The sequence below is a fragment of the Hypanus sabinus genome, chromosome 16 (assembly GCF_030144855.1).
Source record: "Hypanus sabinus isolate sHypSab1 chromosome 16, sHypSab1.hap1, whole genome shotgun sequence".
NCBI lineage: Eukaryota > Metazoa > Chordata > Chondrichthyes > Myliobatiformes > Dasyatidae > Hypanus > Hypanus sabinus.
In genome coordinates, this window is record NC_082721.1 from 27,691,639 (window position 1) to 27,712,725 (window position 21,087).

A 21,087-nucleotide genomic window follows, 5' to 3' on the forward strand; every position below is an offset into this window, starting at 1 on the left:
TTCCAGCTTTTTGCTTCATCCCTCCCCCTCCTATCTTCTCCTATCATTTCAGATTACCCTGTCCCCCTCCCACTTTCAAATCTCTTACTATTTCTTCTTTCAGTTAGTCCTGACAAAGGGTCTCAGCCCAAAATGTCGACTGTACTTCTTTCTATAGATGCTGCCTGGCCTGCTGCGTTCCACCAGCATTTTGGGGGTGTTACTAAGTACTGACCATGCAGGGTGCCCAAACTTTTGTCTCCGGCCTTTTCCTTTTTTGTTAATTTGAAACTGTAAAAGATGGAAATAAAAAAGTAATCTTGCTTAAAATAGTAAAGAAATGTGTCATCATTAACTTTATGCCTTTTGGATATCAGGTCATCGCTTAGCTATTCACAGTAACAGAAATTTTGACCAGGGGTGCCCAAACTTTTGCATATCACTGTATGTCAAATGTGTGATTTCCTTAATGATGGATGCCCCTTTTTTGAAGCATCACTCCTTCAAGACGTCCAGGGTGCTGGGGAGACTGGTGCCCATAAATAGAGCTGGCCGAGTTTACAACTTTCTGCAGCTTGTTTCAATCTGACCCATTGGACACCCCACTCCCCGTTCCATACAGTGATGCAGCCAGTTAGGATACTCTCTGTGCCACATCTGTAGGAATTTGCAAGAGTCTTTGGTGACATGCCAAACCTCCTCAAACTCCTGATGAGATTATAGGCACCATTGTGCCTTCTTTGTAACTGCATCGATATGTTTGGTCCAGGAGAGATCCTAACCCAGGAACTTGAAACTGCTCACTCTTTCCACTTCTAATCCCTCTATGAGGCCTCATCTTACCCTTTCCAAAGTCCACAATCAATCTTTGGTCCTACTGACACTGAGTGCAAGGTTGTTGCTCTGACACCTCTCAACCATCTGATCTATCTTGCTCCTTACACTTTCTGGTCACCTTCTCAAACCCTGCCAACAGCAGTGTTATCAGCAAATTTATAGAAGGCGTTTGAGCTGTGCCTAGCCACGGTCATTGGTGTAGAAAGCCAGTAGCAATGGACTAAGCACATATCCTTGAGGTGCACCAGTGTTGATTATCAGTGAGGGCTTGATGTTGTTTCCCATCTGCACAGACTGTGGTCTTCTGGTGAGGAAGTCAAGAATTCAGTTGCAGAGGCCCAGGTTTCAGATGATCAGGCCTTTAGGAATGATTGTATTAAACACTGAGCTGTATTCGATAAATGGCAGCCTGACACAAGCATGGTCCAGGTGCTCAAAGGCCAGGAAAGCTAGTGGGATCGCACCTGCTGTAGACCTACACTGGAAGTTGCAGCGGATTCAGGTTCTTGCTGGGAGGAGTTGATTCTAGCTACAATCAACCTGTCAACACACTTCATCACAGAAGATACGAATGCCACAGGACTGTAGTGACTAAGGCAGCTCACCACGCTCTTGTTGGGCTCTGGTATGACTCCCTGTGTATCAGCAGACTGTCCTGCCGAAGGCTCTCGGCCCGAAACGTCGCCTGTTCTCTTTTCCACAGACGCTGCCTGGCCTGCCGAGTTCCTCCAGCATTCTGTGTGTGTTTCAGCAGATTTATATTGTCTTTCGCCAAAACCAATCACTTCATTCATTAATCAATAATAATGTTTTATAACACTTAAGCAAATAACTGCCTTAAATGTCAGCCGCTGACGTACCCGGACAACGGGATGTTATTTAAATGTTAATTGGGGCGGAACAGCCGCGCACGAGCGTCATTGGTGAAGAAAGCCGGTAAAACGTGGCGGTGCCGCCTGCTTGTTGGCTAATCCCTGCATCAATCAAGGCAAAGCTGCGATTCTATTGGTCAGAGGGCGGAGTCCTTCCGGAACTGAAGCCGGGGATTCCAGATCCGGATGGAAAATGGAGTGAGGGAGTTGGGGAGACGCTGGTAAATGGGGAAATGGTGCGAGAGGGCCCGGCAGGTGGAGAATCGAGGAGAGTGACGGGGGAGTGAGCAGCGCCGAGGTGGGTCCGCAGAGCAAGCGATCGAGGATACAGTGAAAGGAGGGGGCGAAGTAGGAGTTTCCGTTTGTAAGATTGGGGAGTAGGGGGGAAGGTCATCTTTGTTTGGAACGAAAGAAAATCCGGAGATAGCAAGTGTATTAAATTGGATAGGGAAGGGAGGCGGTAACGTGTGTGAACTGAGGCAAGGATAAAGAGAGAGGAAGACAAGCAGGTGAAGAGTGAGGTCTGAGCTTGTGGTGGCAAATTGAGGCTCAGAAAGATTGACCGTGGAAAGCATCTTTGCAACTGCCCAGGAACGTCTTGAGACTTGCAGCCTCTTTCGCTGAGGCCCGGGATCAATTCCAAATCCGCTTTGTTTGAATCTCGGGGTAGGGGTTTCACGTGATCATGCGCTGAACGTGCTTGCCAAAGCATTTATCACCAAGGAAGAATTTTAATTGTACGTTCATAGAACACAACCATTAGCAATAAAGATTAAATATTTAATCTACGGATTGACTGCTTGCAGTTGTCAAATTTATCAAGGCTAGATTGCAACCTGCAGTTGATGCTGTGAACGGTAGTTGGCCAGATAGTTGGTCGCAGTTTGTGGGCGCAAAGTTCCAGGGTGACCTTGAGAAACTCAAAGTGGAGTTTGGAAGGTACCATTAACAGTAGGATATTGTTTTGAGAGAGGCAACAATTGCTAACAGGCTGTGTCTTCAGTGTCTGAGCATTTGGTTTTGATCTTCACCACCCCCCCCCCCACAACTCTCCTTGGTACCCAGGATGGCGGTGCCCCCAAATCGAAGACTATTTGTGCGCCTGTTTGGCTACTGGAAGCCCCTGTTCAGTGGCAGATTTCTGCTTTTAACCAACACCGTTAGCTGTGGGGGTCTGATGGCAGTGGGCGACATTATCCAGCAAACCCGGGAAATGCGGCGGAACGCTACCTACCAGCGGGATTGGTCTCGGACAGGTAAGGAATGAACTTCTGAAATTTAGCCAGTGGTGTGATAGATGAACCGGGGCGGCCAGCTTCTGAACAGCCATGTAATACTGTCAACGCACACAAAATGCAGGAGGAATTCGGCAAGCCAGGCAGCATCTGTGGAAAAAGAATACAGTCGACGTTTCGGGCCGAGACCCTTCGGTCTTTTCCGTAGAAGCTGCCTGGCCTGCTGAGTTCCTCCAGCAGTTTGTGTGTGTTGCTCAGATTTCCAGCATCTGCATTCTCGTTAGCAATGTAATACTGTCTATTTGGATCACCAGACCATAATCTAGTTTTCTGATGAAATCACTGTTGTGGTGATAAATCAGCAGACGGGGCAGATTGAAAATTTGGCTGAGTGGTGTCGTAACAACAACTTGTCACTCAGTGTCAGCAAGACCAAGGCTAGTTGTAGGTGTGGATGTGGGAAGTCAGGGAGACCTCCGGTGTCCCTGACATTGACACCTGCAAGAAGTACATCCAGCTGCAGCTCCTAACAGACCGCGTTAGGGAACTGGATGAACCTCTGGATCATTCGGGAGAATGAGGAGTTTATAGATAGTGGCTACAGGGAGACAGTTATGCCAAAGGAGCAGCGTGCAGGTAATTGGGTTACCATCAGGCAAGAGAAGGGGAAAGGGCAGGCAGAGCAGGGCTCCTCTGTGGCCATTCCTCTCAACAACAAATATACTGATTTGGATACTGTTGGGGGGGGGGGGGGGATAGCTTACCTGGGACAAGCTGCAGCAGCTGGATCTCTGGCACTGAGTCTGGTTCTGCAGTGCCAGTAGTGATAGGGGACTCGATAGTTAGAGGTACAGACTGGAGGTTCTGTGGTCGCGACAGAGACTCCCGGGTGCCAGGGTCAGGGGTGTCTCTGATCGCGTGCACAGCATCCTGAAGTGGGAGGGTGAGCAGCCAGATGTCAAGGTACACATCGGTACCAATGACATAGAAAGAAAGAGTGAAGAGGTCCTGAAGAGTGAGTATAGAGAGCTTGGCAGGAAGTTAGAACGGAACCTCAAGTCAAAGAACAGGATTGCTACCTGTGCCACGTGCCAGTGAGGGTAAGTATAGGATGCTCTGGAGGATGAACATGTGGCTGAGGAACTGGTGTAGGGGGCAGGGTTTCAGATTTCAGGATCATTGGGACCTCTTCTGGGGCAGGTGGGACCTGTACAAGAGAGACGGGTTACACCTGAACTACAGGGGGACCAATATCCTTGCAGGGAGTTTTGTTAGTGTGATCGGGGGGAGGGTTTAAACTAGATGTGCAGGGGGATGAGAACCATAGTGCCAGAGTAGGTAGTGGAGCGGGGGTGAAAATAAATGATGGTATAGTTTCATGCGAAGTCACAAATAGAAGGGTTGTGTGTGGTGGTAATAATTTTCTGAGGTGTGTCTACTTCAATGCGAGGTGTATTGTGGGGAAGGCTGACGAGCTGAGGGCCTGGATTGACATGTGGAATTATGACATTTTAGCCAGTAGTGAAACTTGGCTACAGGAGGGGCAGGACTAGCAGCTCAATGTTCCAGGGTTCCGATGTTTCAGACATGATAGAGGCAGAGGAATGAAGGGTGGGGAGTGGCATTGCTAGTCGGGGAAAATGTTACAGCAGTGCTCAAGCAGGACAGATTAGAGGGCTTGTCTACTGAGGCCATATAGGTGGAGCTGAGAAACAGGAAAAGTATGACCATATTAATGGGGTTGTATTATAAACCATCCAATAGTCAGCGAGAATTAGAGGAGCAAATCTGCAGAGAGACAGCAGGCACCTGCAGGAGACATAACGTTGTGATAGTAGGGGATTTTAATTTTCCACATATTGAGTGGGACTCCCATACTGTTAAAGGTCTAGATGGGTTAGAATTTGTAAAATGTGTGCAGGAAAGTTTTCTAAATCAATATATAGAGGTACCAACTAGAGAGGATACAATATTAGATCTCTTATTAGGAAACGAGTTAGGACAGGTGACGGAAGAGTGTGTAGGGGAACACTTTGGTTCCAGTGATCACAGCACCATTAGTTTCAACTTGATCATGGCTAAAGATAGATCTGGTCCTCAGGTTGAGGTTCTAAACTGGAAAAAGGCCAAATTTGAAGAAATGAGAAAGGATCTAAAAAGCATGGATTGGGACAGGTTGTTCTCTGGCAAAGATGTCGTTGGTAAGTGGGAGGCCATCAAAGGAGAAATTTTGAGAGTGCAGAGTTTGTATGCACCTGTCAGGATTAAAGGCAAAGTGAATAAGAATAAGGTACCTGGGTTCTCTAGGGATATTGGATCTCTGATAAAGAAGAAGAGAGAGATGTATGACATGTATAGGAAACGGGGAGCAAATAAGGTACTTGAGGAGTATAAAAAGTGCAAAAAAAAAGGGAAAGAAATCAGGAGGGCTAAAAGAAGACATGAGGTAGATTTGGCAGTCAAGGTGAAGGTTAATCCTGAGAGCTTCTATAGGTATATTAAGAGCAAAATGATAGTAAGGGATAAAATTAGTCCTCTTGAAGATCAGAGTGGTCAGCTATGTATGGAACCAAAAGAAATGGAGAAGATCTTAAATGGTTTTTTGTGTCTGTATTTACTAAGGAAACTGGCATGGAGTCAATGGAATTAAGGCAAACAAGCAGTGAGGTCATGGAACCTATACAGATTGAAGAGGAGGAGGTGCTTGCTATCTTGAGTCAAATTAGAGTAGACCTGACAGGGTATTCCCTTGGACCTTGAAGGAGACTAGTTTTGAAATTACAGGGGCCCTGGCAGATATATTTAAAACGTCGGTATCTACGGGTGAGGTGCCGGAGGTTTGGAGGATAGCTCATGTTGTTCCGTTGTTTAAAAAAGGCTCTAAAATTAATCCGGGAAATTATAGGCCAGTAAGTTTGACATCAGTAGTAGGTAAGTTATTGGAAGGAGTACTAAGAGATAGGATCTACAGGTATTTGGATAAGGAGAGTCAACACGGCTTTGTGCATGGTAGGTCATGTTTAACAAATCTATTAGAGTTTTTTGAGGAGGCTACAAGGAAAGTGGATGAAGGGAAGGCAGTGGATGTTGTCTACGTGGACTTTAGTAAAGCCTTTGACAAGGTCCCCCATGGGAAGTTAGTTAGGAAGATTCAGTCACTAGGTATACTTGGTGAGGTAGTAAATTGGATTAGACATTGGCTCAATGGGAGAAGCCAGAGAGTGGTAGTGGAGGATTGCTACTCTGAGTGGAGGCCTGTGACTACTGGAGTGCCACAGGGATCAGTGTTGGGTCCATTGTTATTTGTCATCTATATCAATGATCTAGATGGTAATGTGGTAAATTGGATCAGCAAATTTGCTGATGATACAAGGATTGGAGGTGTAGTGGACAGTGAGGAAGGGTTTCTAAGCTTGCAGAGGGATCTGGACCAGCTGGAAAAATGGACTGAAAAATGGCGGATGGAGTTTAATACAGACAAGAGTGAGGTATTGCACTTTGGAAGGAAAAACCAAGGTAGAACATACAAGGTAAATGGTAGGGCACCGAGGAGTGCAGTAGAACAGAGGGATCTGGGAATATGGATACAAAATTTCCTAAAAGTAGCATCACGGGTAGATAGGGTAGTAAAGAGAGCTTTTGGTATATTGGCCTTTATATATCAAAGTATTGAGTATATGTTGTATAAGGCGTTGGTGAGGCTGAATTTAGAGTATTGTGTGCAGTTTTGGTGACCTAATTACAGGAAGGATATTTATAAGGTTGAAAGAGTGCAGAGAAGGTTTACAAGGATGTTGCCGGGACTTGGGAAGCTGAGTTACCGAGAAAGGTTGAATAGGTTAGGACTTTATTCCCTGGAGCATAGAAGAATGAGGGGGACTTGATAGAGGTATATAAAATTATGATGGGTATAGATAGAATGAATACAAGCAGGCTTTTTCCACTGAGGTTAGGGGAGAAAAAATCCAGAGGACATTGGTTAAGGGGGAAGGGGAAAAAGTTTAAAGGGAACATGCTTCTTCACACAGAGTGGTGGGAGTGTAGAATGAGCTGCCAGATGAAGCGGTAAATGCAGGCTCACTTTTAACATTTAAGAAAAACTTGGACAGGTACATGGATGAGAGGGGTTTGGAGGGACATGGTCCAGGTGCAGGTCAGCAGGACTAGGCGGAAAAATGGTTTGGCACAGCCAAGAAGGGCCAAAAGGCCTGTTTCTGTGCTGTAATGTTCTATGGTTCAATGAGGAGAGAGAAGAAGCCTTGCACACATGCTCTCTATGTACCCAGGATATTTGAAACTCGACATTAGGTAGCTAACCAGTGGGAAGAGCAGCTGCCGTTTCTAAACTAGCCAATCACGACAGAAACCACTTTCGACCATCAGAATAAGCCACGCCTCCCACAAGACAATATTCTGGTACTAGGTTTAGAAAATCAATCAATCTGAAGATCTGGAAATCTGAAATTAAAAATAAAAGCTGAAAGTGCTGTCGGGAAGGGAATGAAGCAGGTCAGGGGGCATCTGTGGAAAGACAGAGGTGGCTGGTATAGCAAACGGGAAAACACGCCAGTGATCCAGCGGCTTCCCACGGTCTTGGGCAGAGCAGTTGCCATATCAAGCTATGGTGCATCCTGATCGGATGCTTTCTATGGTGCATCTGTAAAATTGGGTGAGGCTCATCAGGGGTCAGGCCAAGCGTGCTTGGCCTTCTGAGGGCTTGGTGTGCTTTGGCCACAGCATCTTTGTGGTCGGACTGGGACAAGCTGTTGGGAAATGGCCATCAGTGTGCGTGAGCATGTGATTTTAGCCATGCTCATTGTGGTGTGCTCCTTCCCTCTTTCCCCAGGGCGCATGTTTGCCACTGGTTGTATAATCGGCCCCTTTGGGCACTTCTGGTACAAGGCACTGGATGGGCGGTTCCCGGGACGGACCGCGACCGTGGTGTTGAAGAAGGTGCTGCTGGACCAGCTCATTGCTTCACCCATCTTCGGCTTCATCTACTTCTTTGGTAAGCGTAACAATGCCTCATGTCCAGAGAATTCATACCGTTATCTCAGACATCACCGTCTGTCCACGCTAACTATTTGAAACTCGACATTGGGTAGCTAAACAATGGGAGGAGTAGCTGCAGTTTCTAAACTACCCAATCATGACAAAGATTGTGGGGATAGAGGCTGCAGTGGTACCAACTTTCTGTACCCTACACCATGTAAAACAAACTAAGCCACATAGTGTACCCTTCAGCCCATCTTGTCCATGCCTACTCAGATGTCCTTCTGAGCCATTCCCATTTGCCTTCGTTTTGCTCATATCCCTCTGAACCATGTACCCCTACAAATGCCTTTTTATTTTTGGTTTACTATTGTAATGTGCACTGAGATACAGTAAACGGCTTTGTTTTGCATGCCGTTAGGCAAATCATTTCATGATGTCAGTGTATCGAGGTAGGTCAAGGGGAAAAGCAATAGCAGTCAGAGGAAATGCAGTGGAGGCAGCAAAATGGGGTGCAAGGGCTGTGACAAGATAGACTGAAGTCAGGAGTTGATCACCATTGACAGGAGATCTAGTCACGGGACTGATGGAAGTTTGCAGGCTTGTTTTCAATATTTTATCTCTTCTGCCTGATGGAAGTTGGGGTGGGGGGGGGGAAGAAGAGAGCCTGTAGGAGTTATTTTGCATTGGAATGTACTGCTACTGCAAAACAACAAATTTCACCATGTATGCTGATTCCGATTCTTTGATAACCCTGAGGCAGCAAGAAAAATCCATGAAGGGTATCTGGTTTCCGTGATAGACTGGGTGTTCTCAACTTTGCACAATTTCTTGCATCTTGGGCAGGCTACCAAGCTGTGATGCATTCAATAAGACTGCTTTCTATGCTGCATCTGTAATGTTTGCTGAGAGTCGTCGGGGAATGCTGAATTTCCCTAACTTTTTGAAGTATTGCTGTGCTTTCTTCATCATTGTGTCTACGTGGTTGGACCAGGACAGTCTATTGGTGATGTTTTACACCTAGGAGCTCTCAAACATCTCCAGAGGAAATGTTGTTACTGTTCCTGCCTCAACCGCTATGACAGCTCGTTCTGTATGTTTCAAAAAGAACAGAGGGAGGCAAAAGGGGTGGGGGTGCGGCATTGCTAATTAGGAACAGTGTCACGGCTGCAGAAAAGAAGGTGATGGAGGGATGATCTACTAGGTCAGTGTGAGTGGAAGTCAGAAACAGAAAAGGGGCAATAACTCTACTGGGTGTTTTTTTATAGACGCCACCCCCACCCCCCAAGAGCAACAGGGATATTGAGGATAGGGAGGCAGATTCTGGAACAGTGCAATAATAGTAGGGTTGTTCTGATGGGAGATTTTAACTTTCCTATTAATTGGCATCTCCTTAGTGTAACGGGTTTGGATGGGGTAGAGTTTGTTAGGTCTGTTCAGGAAGATTTCTTGATGCAATATGTAAATAAGTCAATTAGAGGAGAGGCTGTACTTGATCTGGTATTGGGAAATGAACCTGGTCAGGTGTCAGATCACTCAGTGGGAGAGCATTTTGGAGGTAGTGACCACAACTCTATCTCCTTCACCATAGTGCTGGAGAGGGACAGGAGCAGACAACTTGGGAAAACATTAAATTAGGTTAGGGGGAAAATATGATGCTATTAGGCAGGAACTTGGGAGCAGATGTTCAAGGAAATGCACGGCAGAAATGTGGCAAATGTTCAGGAAACATTTGCATGGAGTTCTGCATGGGTGTGTTCCATTGAGGCAGGGAAAGGGTGGTCGAGTTAAAGAACCATGGTGTACAAAAGATGTAGTTAATGTAGTAATATCTAATTAAGAAGAAAAGAAAATCTTATAAAAGGTTAAAGAAGCTAGGTACTGTTAGAGCTCTAGAAAATTATAAGGTTGCTATGAGGCAGTTTCAGAATGGAATTAGGAGAACCAGAAGGGCCATGAGAAGGCCTTGGTGAGCAGGATTAAGGAAAACCCCAAGGCATTTTACAAGTATGTGAAGAGCAAGAGGACGAGCCTTGTGAGAATAGGGCCAATCGGGTGCAATGGTAGAAACGTGCATGGAGTCGGAGGAGGTAGCGAAGGTACTTAATGAATACTGGTGAAAAATACCTTGGCAATTGTGGGAATGACTTGCAGCAGACTGAAATGCTTGAGAATATAGACATTAAGAAACAGGATGTGCTGGAACTTTTGAAGTTTTGAAGTTAGATTAGTCACTGGGACTGGATGAGATATACGCCAGGCTACTGTGAGAAGCGAGGGAGGAGATGCTGAGCCTCTTACAATGATCTTTACATCATCAGTAGGGATTGGAGAAGTACCGGAGGATTGGAGGGTTACAAATATTATTCCCTTGTTCAAGAAAGGGAGTAGAGATAACCCAGGAAATTATAGATCAGTGCGTCTGACTTCAGTGGTGGGTAAGTTGTTGGAGAAGATCCCGAGAGGCAGGATTTATGGGCATTTGGATAGTCAGCATGGCTGTGTCAAGGGCAGGTCGTGTCTTATAAGCCTGATCAAATTCTTTGAAGACATAACAAAACTCATTGATGAAGGTAGAGCAGTGGATGTAGTGTATATGGATTTCAGTAAGGCATTTGATAAGGTTACTCATTCAAGGCTCCTTCAGAAAGTAATGAGGCCTGGATCCAAGGAGGCCTTGCTTTGTGGATCCAGAATTGACTTGCCCACAGAAGACAAAAGGTTTTAGATGGTTCGTATTCTGCATGGAGGTCGGTGACCAATGGTGTCCCGCAGGGATCTGTTTTGGGACACCTCTTTGTGAATTTTATAAATTACCTGGATGAGGAAGTGGAGGGATGGGTTAGTAAGTTTGCTGATGACACACAAGGTTGGAGGTGTTGTGGATAGTGTTGAGGGTTGTCAGAGGTTACAGCAGGACATTGTAGGATATAAAACTGGGCTGAGAAGTGGCAGATGGAGTTCAACCCAGATAAGTGTGAAGTGGTTCATTTTGGTAGGTCAAATTTGAAGACACAATATAGTATTAATAGTAAAGCTCTTGGCAGTGTGGAGGATCTGAGAGATCAGTGTCAAGTGCAAGTTGACACTTGTTGAGAAGGCATACGATGTGTTGGTATTCATCAACCATGGGACTGAGTTCAAGAACCGTGAGGTGATGTTACAGCTATTCAAGACCTTGGTCAGACCCCACTTGGAGTATGGTGTTCAGTTCTGGTCACCTCACTACAGGAAGGTGTTGATACAATAGAGAGAGTGCAGAGGAGATTTACAAAGATATTGCCCGGATCGGAGTGCGTACCTTATGAGGGTAGGTTGAGTAAACTTGACCTTTTCTCCTTGGAGCAATGGAGGGTGATAGGTGACCTGGTAGAGATGTACAAGATGATGAGGGGCATTAATCGTGTGGATAGCCAGAGGCTTTTCCCCAGGGCTGAAATGGCTAGCATGAGGGGGCATAGTTTTAAGGTGCTTGGAAATGTCAGGGGTAAGTTTTTCACACAGAGAGTGATGGGGGCATGAAATGTTCTGCCAGCAGTGGTGGTGGAATTGGATACAATAGGGTCTTTTAAGAGCCTCTTAGATAGGTACATGGAGCTTAGAAAAATAGAGGGCTATGCACTAGGGCAGGGGTCGGCAACGTTTACCACTGAAAGAGCCAATATGGACCCATTTCCCACAGAAAAGAAAACACTGGGAGCCACAAAACCCGTTTGACATTTAAAATGAAATAACACTGCATACAACTGGTTTTTTTTGCCTTTATGCTATGTATAAACAAACTATAATGTGTTGCATTTATGAAATTGATGAACTCCTGCAGAGAAAACGAAATTACATTTCTGCATGCAACAAAAACATTTTGAACTCCGAAAAAAAGACGTTGGGTTGAAGGTTTCTCCATAGTTAGCCTACCTTGGATCGAAGAATTAAAAGAAAGCGCGCACTGGCGGGTGTCAGGCATTGGCAGTGGTGATGTATATTAATAGCAATTAAAAAAAACACGTTGTAGCGGTGTGCTACACGCAGCGCTAAAATAATGACACTGCAGTCAAAGATAACTTTATTCGAACTAAACAGCCTTGCTTTAAAGCCTCCCTCAATCCGTCCCCGTGGGCGCGGATGCTCCAAAAGACACGTACTCACAAACCCCCGTAGGCTATCTCCCTTAGCCGGAATGGTGGCTAATTGTGAGCTGGTTCGGATGTGCCAGGAAATGGGGTCTCCACAACGTTTTATTTAGCTTGTACAAGATCACCATAATCTTCAAATTTCGAATTACATTTCAAAAACTAACAAACCATGGGGAGCCGCAGCACAGAGATGAAAGAGCCGCATGCGGCTCCGGAGCTGCGGGTTGCCGACCCCTGCACTAGGGAAATCCGAGGCAGTTTCTAGAGGAGGTTACGTGGTCGGCGCAACATTGTGGGCTGAAGGGCCTGTAATGTGTGGTGAATTTCTATGTTCTATGTTCATACCTGCTTCCCCGTCTACATGAAGAAACTGTTCCTTGCTTCACTTTTATATCATTCTGTTCTCACCCTAACCCTCATTTTTGATTCCTTTTCCATGGGGAAAGAACTGTGCATTCGCTTTATCTATGCCCTTCATGATTATAGACACACCTTACAGATGTGTATGTATATATATATATATATAATCAGTCTCCTACACTCTGAGCATTAGTCCTAGTCTGCCTAACCCTTCTCTATACTCTATAACTCAGACCTGGCAAGATTCTCGTAAATTTTCTTTGTACTCTTTGCACCTTAATGATGTCTTTCCTATAGCGTGGTAACCAAGCTGTACACAAAATTCCAGGTCTGCTCTCACCAACACCTTGTACGTTTAACAAGCAGAATTGATTACAACATGCCTGACACTGAGTAAATGTACTGATGAGAAGTGTGTGAAAAAATAATTAGTCCATGAGGGTCAAGGATTGTTTGGTAGATGACTTCCTTCGGGCTTTATGGCAGTAACAGCCAGTTAATACAAACCGGAACCAGTCTCCAATGTAAAGTCAGCATAGCTGTGTGAATAAGCACTGTTGTCTCTAGTAAGAGCCATCTTACAATACAGTCTGTTTGGATGTCCACATTAGCAGTAAAAGTGCCCAAATAGACACGTTCTTGTCAGTTGAGAGTCTCTATAATTCAACAGACCCATTTGTTAATACCCAAAATGTTGAAGAAAACTATTGGAACTGTATTAAATCTTCAGCTGGTGACCTTGATACTTAGGGAATGAAAATACTCCTTGTAGTTTGAGTTCAGTGAGATTCTACTGAGGATTCTCCCAGAAGTGGGTTTGTCTTTAGTTCTCCTCAATGTCTGCAATCTCAATCATCTGCAGTGCATTCTCTGTGGCTCAGTTAGTCACGACAGTGTCACGAAAAGGCCCTTTGGCCCACTGAGTCTGTTTTGACCGTCAAGCACCCATTTACACTGATCCCATGCTTATCCCATTTTATTTCCCGCTTCATCATATCTCCCCCATTCGCATCTCCTCCAAACATACTCTGCTGCCCTTAAAATTCGTGGTGGTGGTAGAACCTTGGAGATACGCTGGACGGTGGGGGAGAGATATGGCAGAGGGAAAATAAAATGTAAAGCTTTACAGACCCAGTGATCTGAAGATCGGGGTTCAAATCCCACTGCTGTCTGTGGGGAGTTTGCATGTTCTCCCAGAATGCTCTGGTTTCCTTCCACATTCCACAGAACTTGAGTGTGGGAATGCTACGTTGGCACTAGAAGCTCGTTGACACGCCTGGGCGGTCCCCAGTGCAACCTCAGACGGTGTTCGTCTTTGACACAAACAATACATTTCACTGTATATTTCGAAGTACACGTGACAAATAACGCTAATCTTTATCATTTATGAATGGCAGTTTATCAGAGGTAATTTACAGTGCCCAATTAATTTCCCAACGCAGGTCTTTGGGATGTGGGAGGAAACAAGGACTCTTGGAGAAAACCAGTGCATTCAGAGAGAGAACATGCAAAGTCTGCATGGTGCACGTCCCAAGTGATGTGGTTTTAAAAATGTTAGTTACCAGCTAGCTCAGACTTGAACAGATCTATTACAGTTTATGTATCACGCCTAGGGAAACTGGGATTTGCAGGAGGTGGTACACAACAAACCTACCATAATAAATAGTACTGGGGCTTGTATTGGTTAGAATTTGGTGGACTACATTTGTACTCAGTCAATAGTCAAGACTGAAGGAGGATTCTTTTGATGTGCTCATGAAGTTTAACGGACCGGAACAAGGGGGATGAGCTGTGAAATGGGAGCAGAATGCTTCAGGGATGATTTTAAAGCTGTTCATCAACAGAGGACAGCAGGAAATGGGAGGACACGCCCTCCTGAGTACATGGCCAGTGTTTAGGGGTTCTTGTGGGGGAATGATGGTATTGTTCAGTTCAAATGACTTGAATGTTAAAATCTGTTCTGGCAGGAATGGGAACGTTGGAAGGTCACAGTGCCGCGGAATGCGTGAGAGAATTCAGGAGCAAGTTCTGGGAATTTTACAAGGTACAGTCATGGAATCAAAGATCTGCGTCTTGTGAAGAAAATGTTCTCTGTTTACATGATGCGGTGTGAAGCATTTCTCTCTCTCCCCCCACTTTCTGTGGTTTGGAACAAGGCAAGGATGAATAACATTTACAGTACTTTGCCGAAGTCTTGGGCGCATATCTATAGTTGGGGTGCCTAAGACTTTTGCACAGTACCTGTATTTGTCAATGTGGAGCAGAGAGTGTGTTTGAAAAATCTGACGGGAGCAAAATGTGTTGGGAATGGTGAGGGTGGAGCACCACGGGAGGGGTGTGGGACAGGCGGCAGAGAAGGAGAGCTGGGGCAGGGGTGACGCACCTAGCCTTGAGACTCCAGACAAGGTCATTAGATTCCAAATAATTGGTTTATTGATCATTACAGAATGTCTCTCTGGAGCTTCCCTCTCCCTTCCCCTTTTCCCAACCATGGTTCCCCTCTCCCTGCTCCCTTCCCACTCTCAGTCCACAATAAGAGACCCATATCAGAATCGAGTTTATCATCAGTCACAAATATAGCAAACTTTGTTTTTTTTTTCCTTTGTGGCAGCAGTACAGTGCCACAAAATACATAAAATTACATAAAATTATTACAGTATTGTGCAAAAGTCCTGGGCACCTTAGATCTACACATGTGCCTAAGACTGCACAGTAAGTACTGTGAATTGCAGTTGTCTCCAAAACAGAGTAGCAAGGTCTCTTGTCACATTGCTCTGGGGTCTTGTGTGTTTTTGTTCATGACCATGCTCTTCTTTCTGGGGTGTGAGGTGCTTTGAAACATCTCGTGCTTGGGGAAGAAATGCAGGGGCACTGCAAGTTGTTCGGTGTCAGAGATTAACCTGGTCTTTTATCCTTCCATGGCTGCTTGTTTCTCAGGTCTGCAGCTCAAAGTTCGAAAACTTCAAAGTAGATTTTATTATCAGAGTATGTGTGTGTCACCACATACAACCCTGAGATTATTTTTCCTGCCGGCTTACGCAGAAAATCTGTAAAATAGTAGCTGTAATGAGATTTGGTGAAGGGTCAGCTAGACTGCAGAAAATAACAAACTGCAAATGCAAATATCAATAGCAAAAATAATTAGAACATGAAATAACAGGATAAAGAGTCTTTAAAGTGAGATCATTGGTTGTGGAAACATCTCAATAGGTGGGCAAAGGAGTGTAGTTAACCCCTTTTGTTGAAGCGCCTGATGGTTGAGGGGTAGTAACTGTTCCTGGACCTGGGCTCTTGTACCTTCTACCCAATTGCAGCAGCGGGAAAAGAACAGGGCTTGTGTGGTGAGGACCTCTGATGATGGAGCTGCTTTCCTGCAAAAATGTTTCGTGTAGATGTGCTCCATGGCTGGGAGGGTTTTATCCACGATGTACTTGGGCCGAATCCACTACCTTTTGTAGGATTTTCCATTCAAAAGCATACCCGGCCATGATGCAGCCAGTCAATACACTTTGCACTACACATCTACAGGTTTGTCAAAGTCTGTGATGTCTTGCCGAATCTCAGCAAATTCCTAAGGTTCTGTTGTGTTTTCTTTGCATTTACATTTACATGCTGGTTATAGGACAGATACTCTGAAATAGTAACACCCAGGAATTTAAAGTAACTGATCCTCTCCAGCTCTGATTCTCCAATGAGGACTGGCTAATGGACCTCTGGTTTCCCTCTTCTGAAGTCTTAAGGTGCTCGCTGTCTCCTTGGGAGAGTGCAGCATCATAAATTGACCACCTATGAGATGCAGTCTCGTGTTGGCTCACTGCAGCTGGCAATAAACCCCAACCCCACCCTGCAGTGAGTGCTGCGTCTACTGACCTCCAATCTGTCACGTTCACCTTCAGTCCCCACTTGTGGCTTGGGAAGCAGAAAAGATCCTGCTCCCGTCCCTCCCGGGAGAGTCATGTTCACCCGTGAGTTGGGTGTGGCTGCTGCAGCCGAAGAAATGTAAGCTGTTCAGCCAGCTGAGGCTGTTCCGTGTTCGGTAAGATGAAGGCTGATCCCTATCTGCTCTCTTGCTTTAATCACCCTTTGATAACGTTATCTCTGAACTGTCTTTTAGTTATGAAACCTGATAGATAAACAAGTATGTGAAATGTGACTGGGGTCTGGGCGGGAAGGTAAAGTTGAGGTTAGTCAGTTCAGTCCTGATCATTACCCTGAAGGAATGTATTCAACGGGCACAGCAGCCTGCTCCTATTTGTTGGCATATTCATAATTGTTCTGCCAACCCAGTGCAGAAGACAAGAGAATAGGCCACTCAGCCCCTCGAACCTGTCCTGCCTTTTGACATGATCATGGCTGATCATTGCTAAATGTAATACCTTTTCCTCAGTTCCTCCAATGTTTATCAATTCCACCTTAAATTTATCTAATAATCCAGCCTCCAAACTCAACCCCCCCCCACCCCCAACCCAAGAGCAGAGAATTCTAAAGATCCCCCACCTTCTGAGAGAGGTTCCCAGGCATGTCAGTTTTAAATGACCTCCCCTCCTAGTTTGTAGTGTTGTTGCTTCATTCACATTGAAGCTACTAGAGGGGTTCCCTGCTCCCTGTGTCCTTGGATCACTCCACCCTCGATAATTGTTCTCTCCGTTCCCACATTCTGGTCTTCCCTCAGCAGTACGAGGTTCTGCTTCCACACTTCACCTGTGTCTTTCAGTGCGGTGAGATCTTCCCGACCGGAGACAACACGAGTATACTCAGCACAACCACACCTTGGAATTGAATCCTCTGGAGTCTCAGCGAAAGTCTTCTACCCCTTTCCCGAGGGAAATTGAAACTGATTGAGATGTGCTAACCCAGAGTGAATGCTGGCCGCGCGCTGGCCAGAGCTTTGTACAGCCAAGCACAAGAAATTCTGCAGATGCTGGAAATCTTGAACAATACATATAAAATGGTGGAGAAACTCACTAAATTAGGTGGCACCTATGGAGGGGAATAAACAGTTGTCTTGCAGAATTCCTCTGTGTTTCTACAGCCAAGAATTGTTTCCTCCCTTTTCTTTGCACTCTGGGCCTGAAGCCATGACACTGTTTCCCCAAGGTCAAGGGACGGCTCCAGTCTCCCGATGGGTATTGACAGCTCTGGCCATCGCTAGGAAGGAATGTATCATAAGAAAGCAATCGAGAGAGAGAGAGGCAGCTGCCCTTGTTGGCCTTGTCCGTGTTTACTAGTGCAAAGTAGGGTCACTGCTACAAAACTAACATTTCACTGCACTCGTTTCCAGGCGGATTGGATGGTGTGGCCTGCCGCACAGATAATCAACTTCTATTTCCTCTCTCCGAAGTACCGCGTCCTGTACGTGAATTTTCTAACCATCGGATGGGACACTTTCCTCTCTTACCTTAAGCACGAGGTAGGTGAATTTGTATTGATCACCTGCATGGGGTGGGTGCAGAGAGAGAATAATCTCCTATACTGACCAATCACAAAACCCCAGTCCATGGACAGTATGGATTAGATACCAGACTGTAGCTCCCTCTGTACCAAAAAGGGTTGGATATGGAGTGAAGTTCCATTTACATTGTTCTATCATGTACTCCCAGTGCAGGGACGATGATGCAATGTAAAGGTCACACTGTGCAATCCTCACCCATCTTCCTCACCCTACCTTAAGTACTTGGGTTGTGGGTGAGTTGTACTATGGAGTGAGTGTGTGCAATTATTTTTCAGTAGGTGGCATGCAAAACTGTGATTTGTGACCACACAACTTGGTAAAGATCAACTGACAAACCGCCATAATTCAGGGTGGGTTCAACTCCAAGTCAGATTGAACTCTGCTCACAAAGATGAAAAGCCTTTGCTTAACTTTTGAAGAAATGCACATTGGTACCACTATCGTGTTTTAATGTGCTGTACTAGTCAATTTGGATCAGTCGCCTAATACCACAAGATTTTCATCACCGCTTGTGATTTTTAAACTCAAACTACACTTGAATTTTTTTTTTTAAAAAGTCGTCATTTTCATGTATTTTTGCCCAAAACTTTAAATGAATGTCCCCGAACGATGAGACATCCTGCTGAGGAGAGCATCTTCCTCCACGCATCCTGTCGAAACTTGCTGTGATCATGTTCACTTCTGTCAAATCTCCTTTCAAATGATTTTGCTGATAGGGAAAAAAGCTTCTCCAACCTAACCCCTGCAGCATTTAATCCCTCGTTCCTCAATCTGCTCATTAGTACCACTTAATTCAGTGCTTATCCCTCAAGCAACTTCACTTCAAAATAAAAAGCAGATTACATTGAACAATAAAGATTTTGCTTCCTAAATACATTTGGGTGTATCTTATGGATTCTGGGCTGTTGATCATGAAAATTGCCATGAAGTTGCCCTATCGCGCACCATTTTTTTGAAATTGCCTAAATTTGTTAATTGAAATTCATAATTCAACTCAATTAAAATGTTGCCCACAATGTAAGCTGAAAAGTTTTCTATCTTGTTCAGGCATGCATAGGTGGGGTGGATGGTGCATGGCAGGATAGGTTTTAAAAAACTATAAAAGGATCACGTACACACCGTTCCTTTGCATGCATATTGGTTTGTGCTCACAATGCACATCCTCTACGAGCACAGCATATTGTGAGTACTCAAAATAAAGTAATTGTATTTTCAGCAATGTTTGTGATGACACAATATCTTGCCAATGTTGTAACAGCCATGATACCTTGTTATATTTGTGGTGAGTATACACTTTACTCTCAAAGACAGAGCTTGATTCCTCTTAACAAAACCTCTGAGCCAAGCTTAAAGATCGACAGAACCCGTTGCATAACAAATGTGAGGAGCCCAGGCTTTGACTTGGTTGCTAATTTTATACCCAAAGTAGGGTAATTCTAGACAGTTTCTAAAGTAGGTTACGTGGTCGTCACAACATTATGGACTAAAGGGCCTGTAATGTGCTGTAGATTTCTAAGTTCTAATAATTGATGCCAAGATTAAGGAAGGCATTTTTGTTGGTCCATAAATCAAACGGGTCATCAATGATAGGGAATACAAAGATCTAGTGGGACCAGAGAAAATCACATAGAAGGTATTCAAGGATGTTGTTGAAAATTTTCTTAGCAATGACAGAGCAGCAACTACGTGCAGCTGGTTGACAATATCCTTCAAGCATACAAGTGCAACATGTCACCAAAGATTCATTTCCTGCAACGAAAATCATCAACAAAACATCTTAGCTTCGTTGAACTATTAATTTCTTGATTTCCCCAAATTCGTGTGACACAGGCAGCCTGAAATAATATTTCTGTTCAGCTTCAAGTGGTCTATCTTAACCGAAAAATACTTCCAAGGAAGCAACACTTCACTTTCAAAAAAATTTCCTTTCCGGTGTTATCATGTTGCTGTTTATATGAACTAATTAGCTGTCACATGTGCTTCATTAAGAATGTGGTCAATGGCTGCGAGGTGTTTTAGGATGTGGAAGTTACCAAGTAAGTGCAAATTCTTTCTTCTTCTTTAGATCCCACCTGAGCAAGTGGCCTTGTTGGAGGAGACCGATATTTCAAAGGGGCAGGGGACAGGACTGGGATCTGCGGAAGCTGAGCAGTAACACTGTCTTGGGGCCTTAGCTGGTGGACGAGGCCTGGAGCCTCTCCGGTGTCAGTTGGCCAATGTAAACCAGTCGCACTTTCCCTATTGCTCCACCTCAGGAAGAATTGCTGTATTTCTGGTTGTAGTTATTTTTCAGAGCTATTTTTACCATTCTGAATTATTTGACAAATTAAATTATATTTTAAGTATGCAGCAACTTTGCATTTTGGTGGCTCTATCACTGCCTCAGCTGTCTGATCTAGTAGGGTACATTTTGTGGTAACTGCTGTAATAGGACTCACAAGCCAATTTGCTTACAGCAAAATCTCTCAAATTGAAGATGTACAATCAATCTATTTGTTAAGTAATGTTAACTGAAGGAGAAATATTGACATTTTTCAATACTGTAGAAAGATCTGCCCAGCTCTTTAGATTGGGTCCGTTATCCTTTACATTTACTATTTGAGGGCAGATGAGTTCTTTAGTTCAGGACTCATCCAAAAGCAGAGTTCTGTCCATGCTGACCTCCTTCAGGGCAGCCCCAAGGGTGCTAGCTGGAATTTTATACTGAATTCAGACAAAGGCATAACATTCCGGTCTAGGGGAGAGGGTGCAATATATTGGGCAGCCACTAGATGGAGCAGATTCCTCATTCTACCCTCTGTCCAGTGAAGATTTGGATTCATCGTCTGATTCCAGGTAAATCTGGCAGGAAGCAGAGGGAGGAGAGTGGGCGAGGATTCTCTGGGCAGACAGTGGCACCCCAGCTGCTTTCCCCATCCCTGTAAATACTGAATGTATTGACTATCTAGATTCATCCATCTGCCAACCCTGGATCAAAAGACCCCGTACACCTTCAGACTGTGTATTACACGGTCTCTATAGCCAACTCCAGCCTGGACCTAAGCCGCCACCACCTCCAGACCAAGACTGACCTTGCTGCCGCTGGGCACTGGGCTCCCCTTCCCTCAACGCTCCAACACTGGGGTCTCTAGGCTCCCACATCACCTCTGGGTCCTCAGACCTTCCATTTTCCTCCTACCCTACTTTCTCTGTGCAGTCTGACCATCACCTCTTCTCTGAGGCCACTA

The 21,087-nt window shown here is 44.9% G+C and overlaps 1 protein-coding gene across 3 annotated transcripts; it reads left to right on the plus strand.

Annotated features, from left to right (window-relative positions):
• The first annotated feature begins 1,803 nt into the window (after nt 1-1,803).
• Nucleotides 1,804-20,209, plus strand: mpv17l2 (MPV17 mitochondrial inner membrane protein like 2). 3 transcript variants are annotated; one of them, XM_059991416.1, is made up of 6 exons: nt 1,804-1,909; nt 2,754-2,944; nt 7,770-7,931; nt 14,376-14,452; nt 17,690-17,818; nt 19,926-20,209. In XM_059991416.1, exons 1-6 carry the CDS (start codon nt 1,875-1,877, stop codon nt 20,013-20,015), a joined length of 684 nt encoding a protein of 227 aa, XP_059847399.1. In that variant the 5' UTR covers nt 1,804-1,874; the 3' UTR covers nt 20,016-20,209. The 3 variants fall into 3 exon arrangements, with proteins under 3 accessions (XP_059847399.1, XP_059847400.1, XP_059847401.1); XM_059991417.1 differs by having other exon boundaries at nt 1,838-1,986; XM_059991418.1 differs by having other exon boundaries at nt 1,855-2,036.
• The last annotated feature ends 878 nt before the right edge of the window (nt 20,210-21,087 follow it).

Coding starts and splice junctions, on each gene's coding strand:
- mpv17l2 (XM_059991416.1), top strand. CDS start 1,875: ATGGAAAATGGAGTGAGGGAGTTGGGGAGACGCTG. Junction 1,910..2,753: donor AGGGAGTTGGGGAGACGCTG/GTAAATGGGGAA, acceptor CTTGGTACCCAG/GATGGCGGTGCCCCCAAATC. Junction 17,819..19,925: donor TCTCTTACCTTAAGCACGAG/GTAGGTGAATTT, acceptor CTTCTTCTTTAG/ATCCCACCTGAGCAAGTGGC.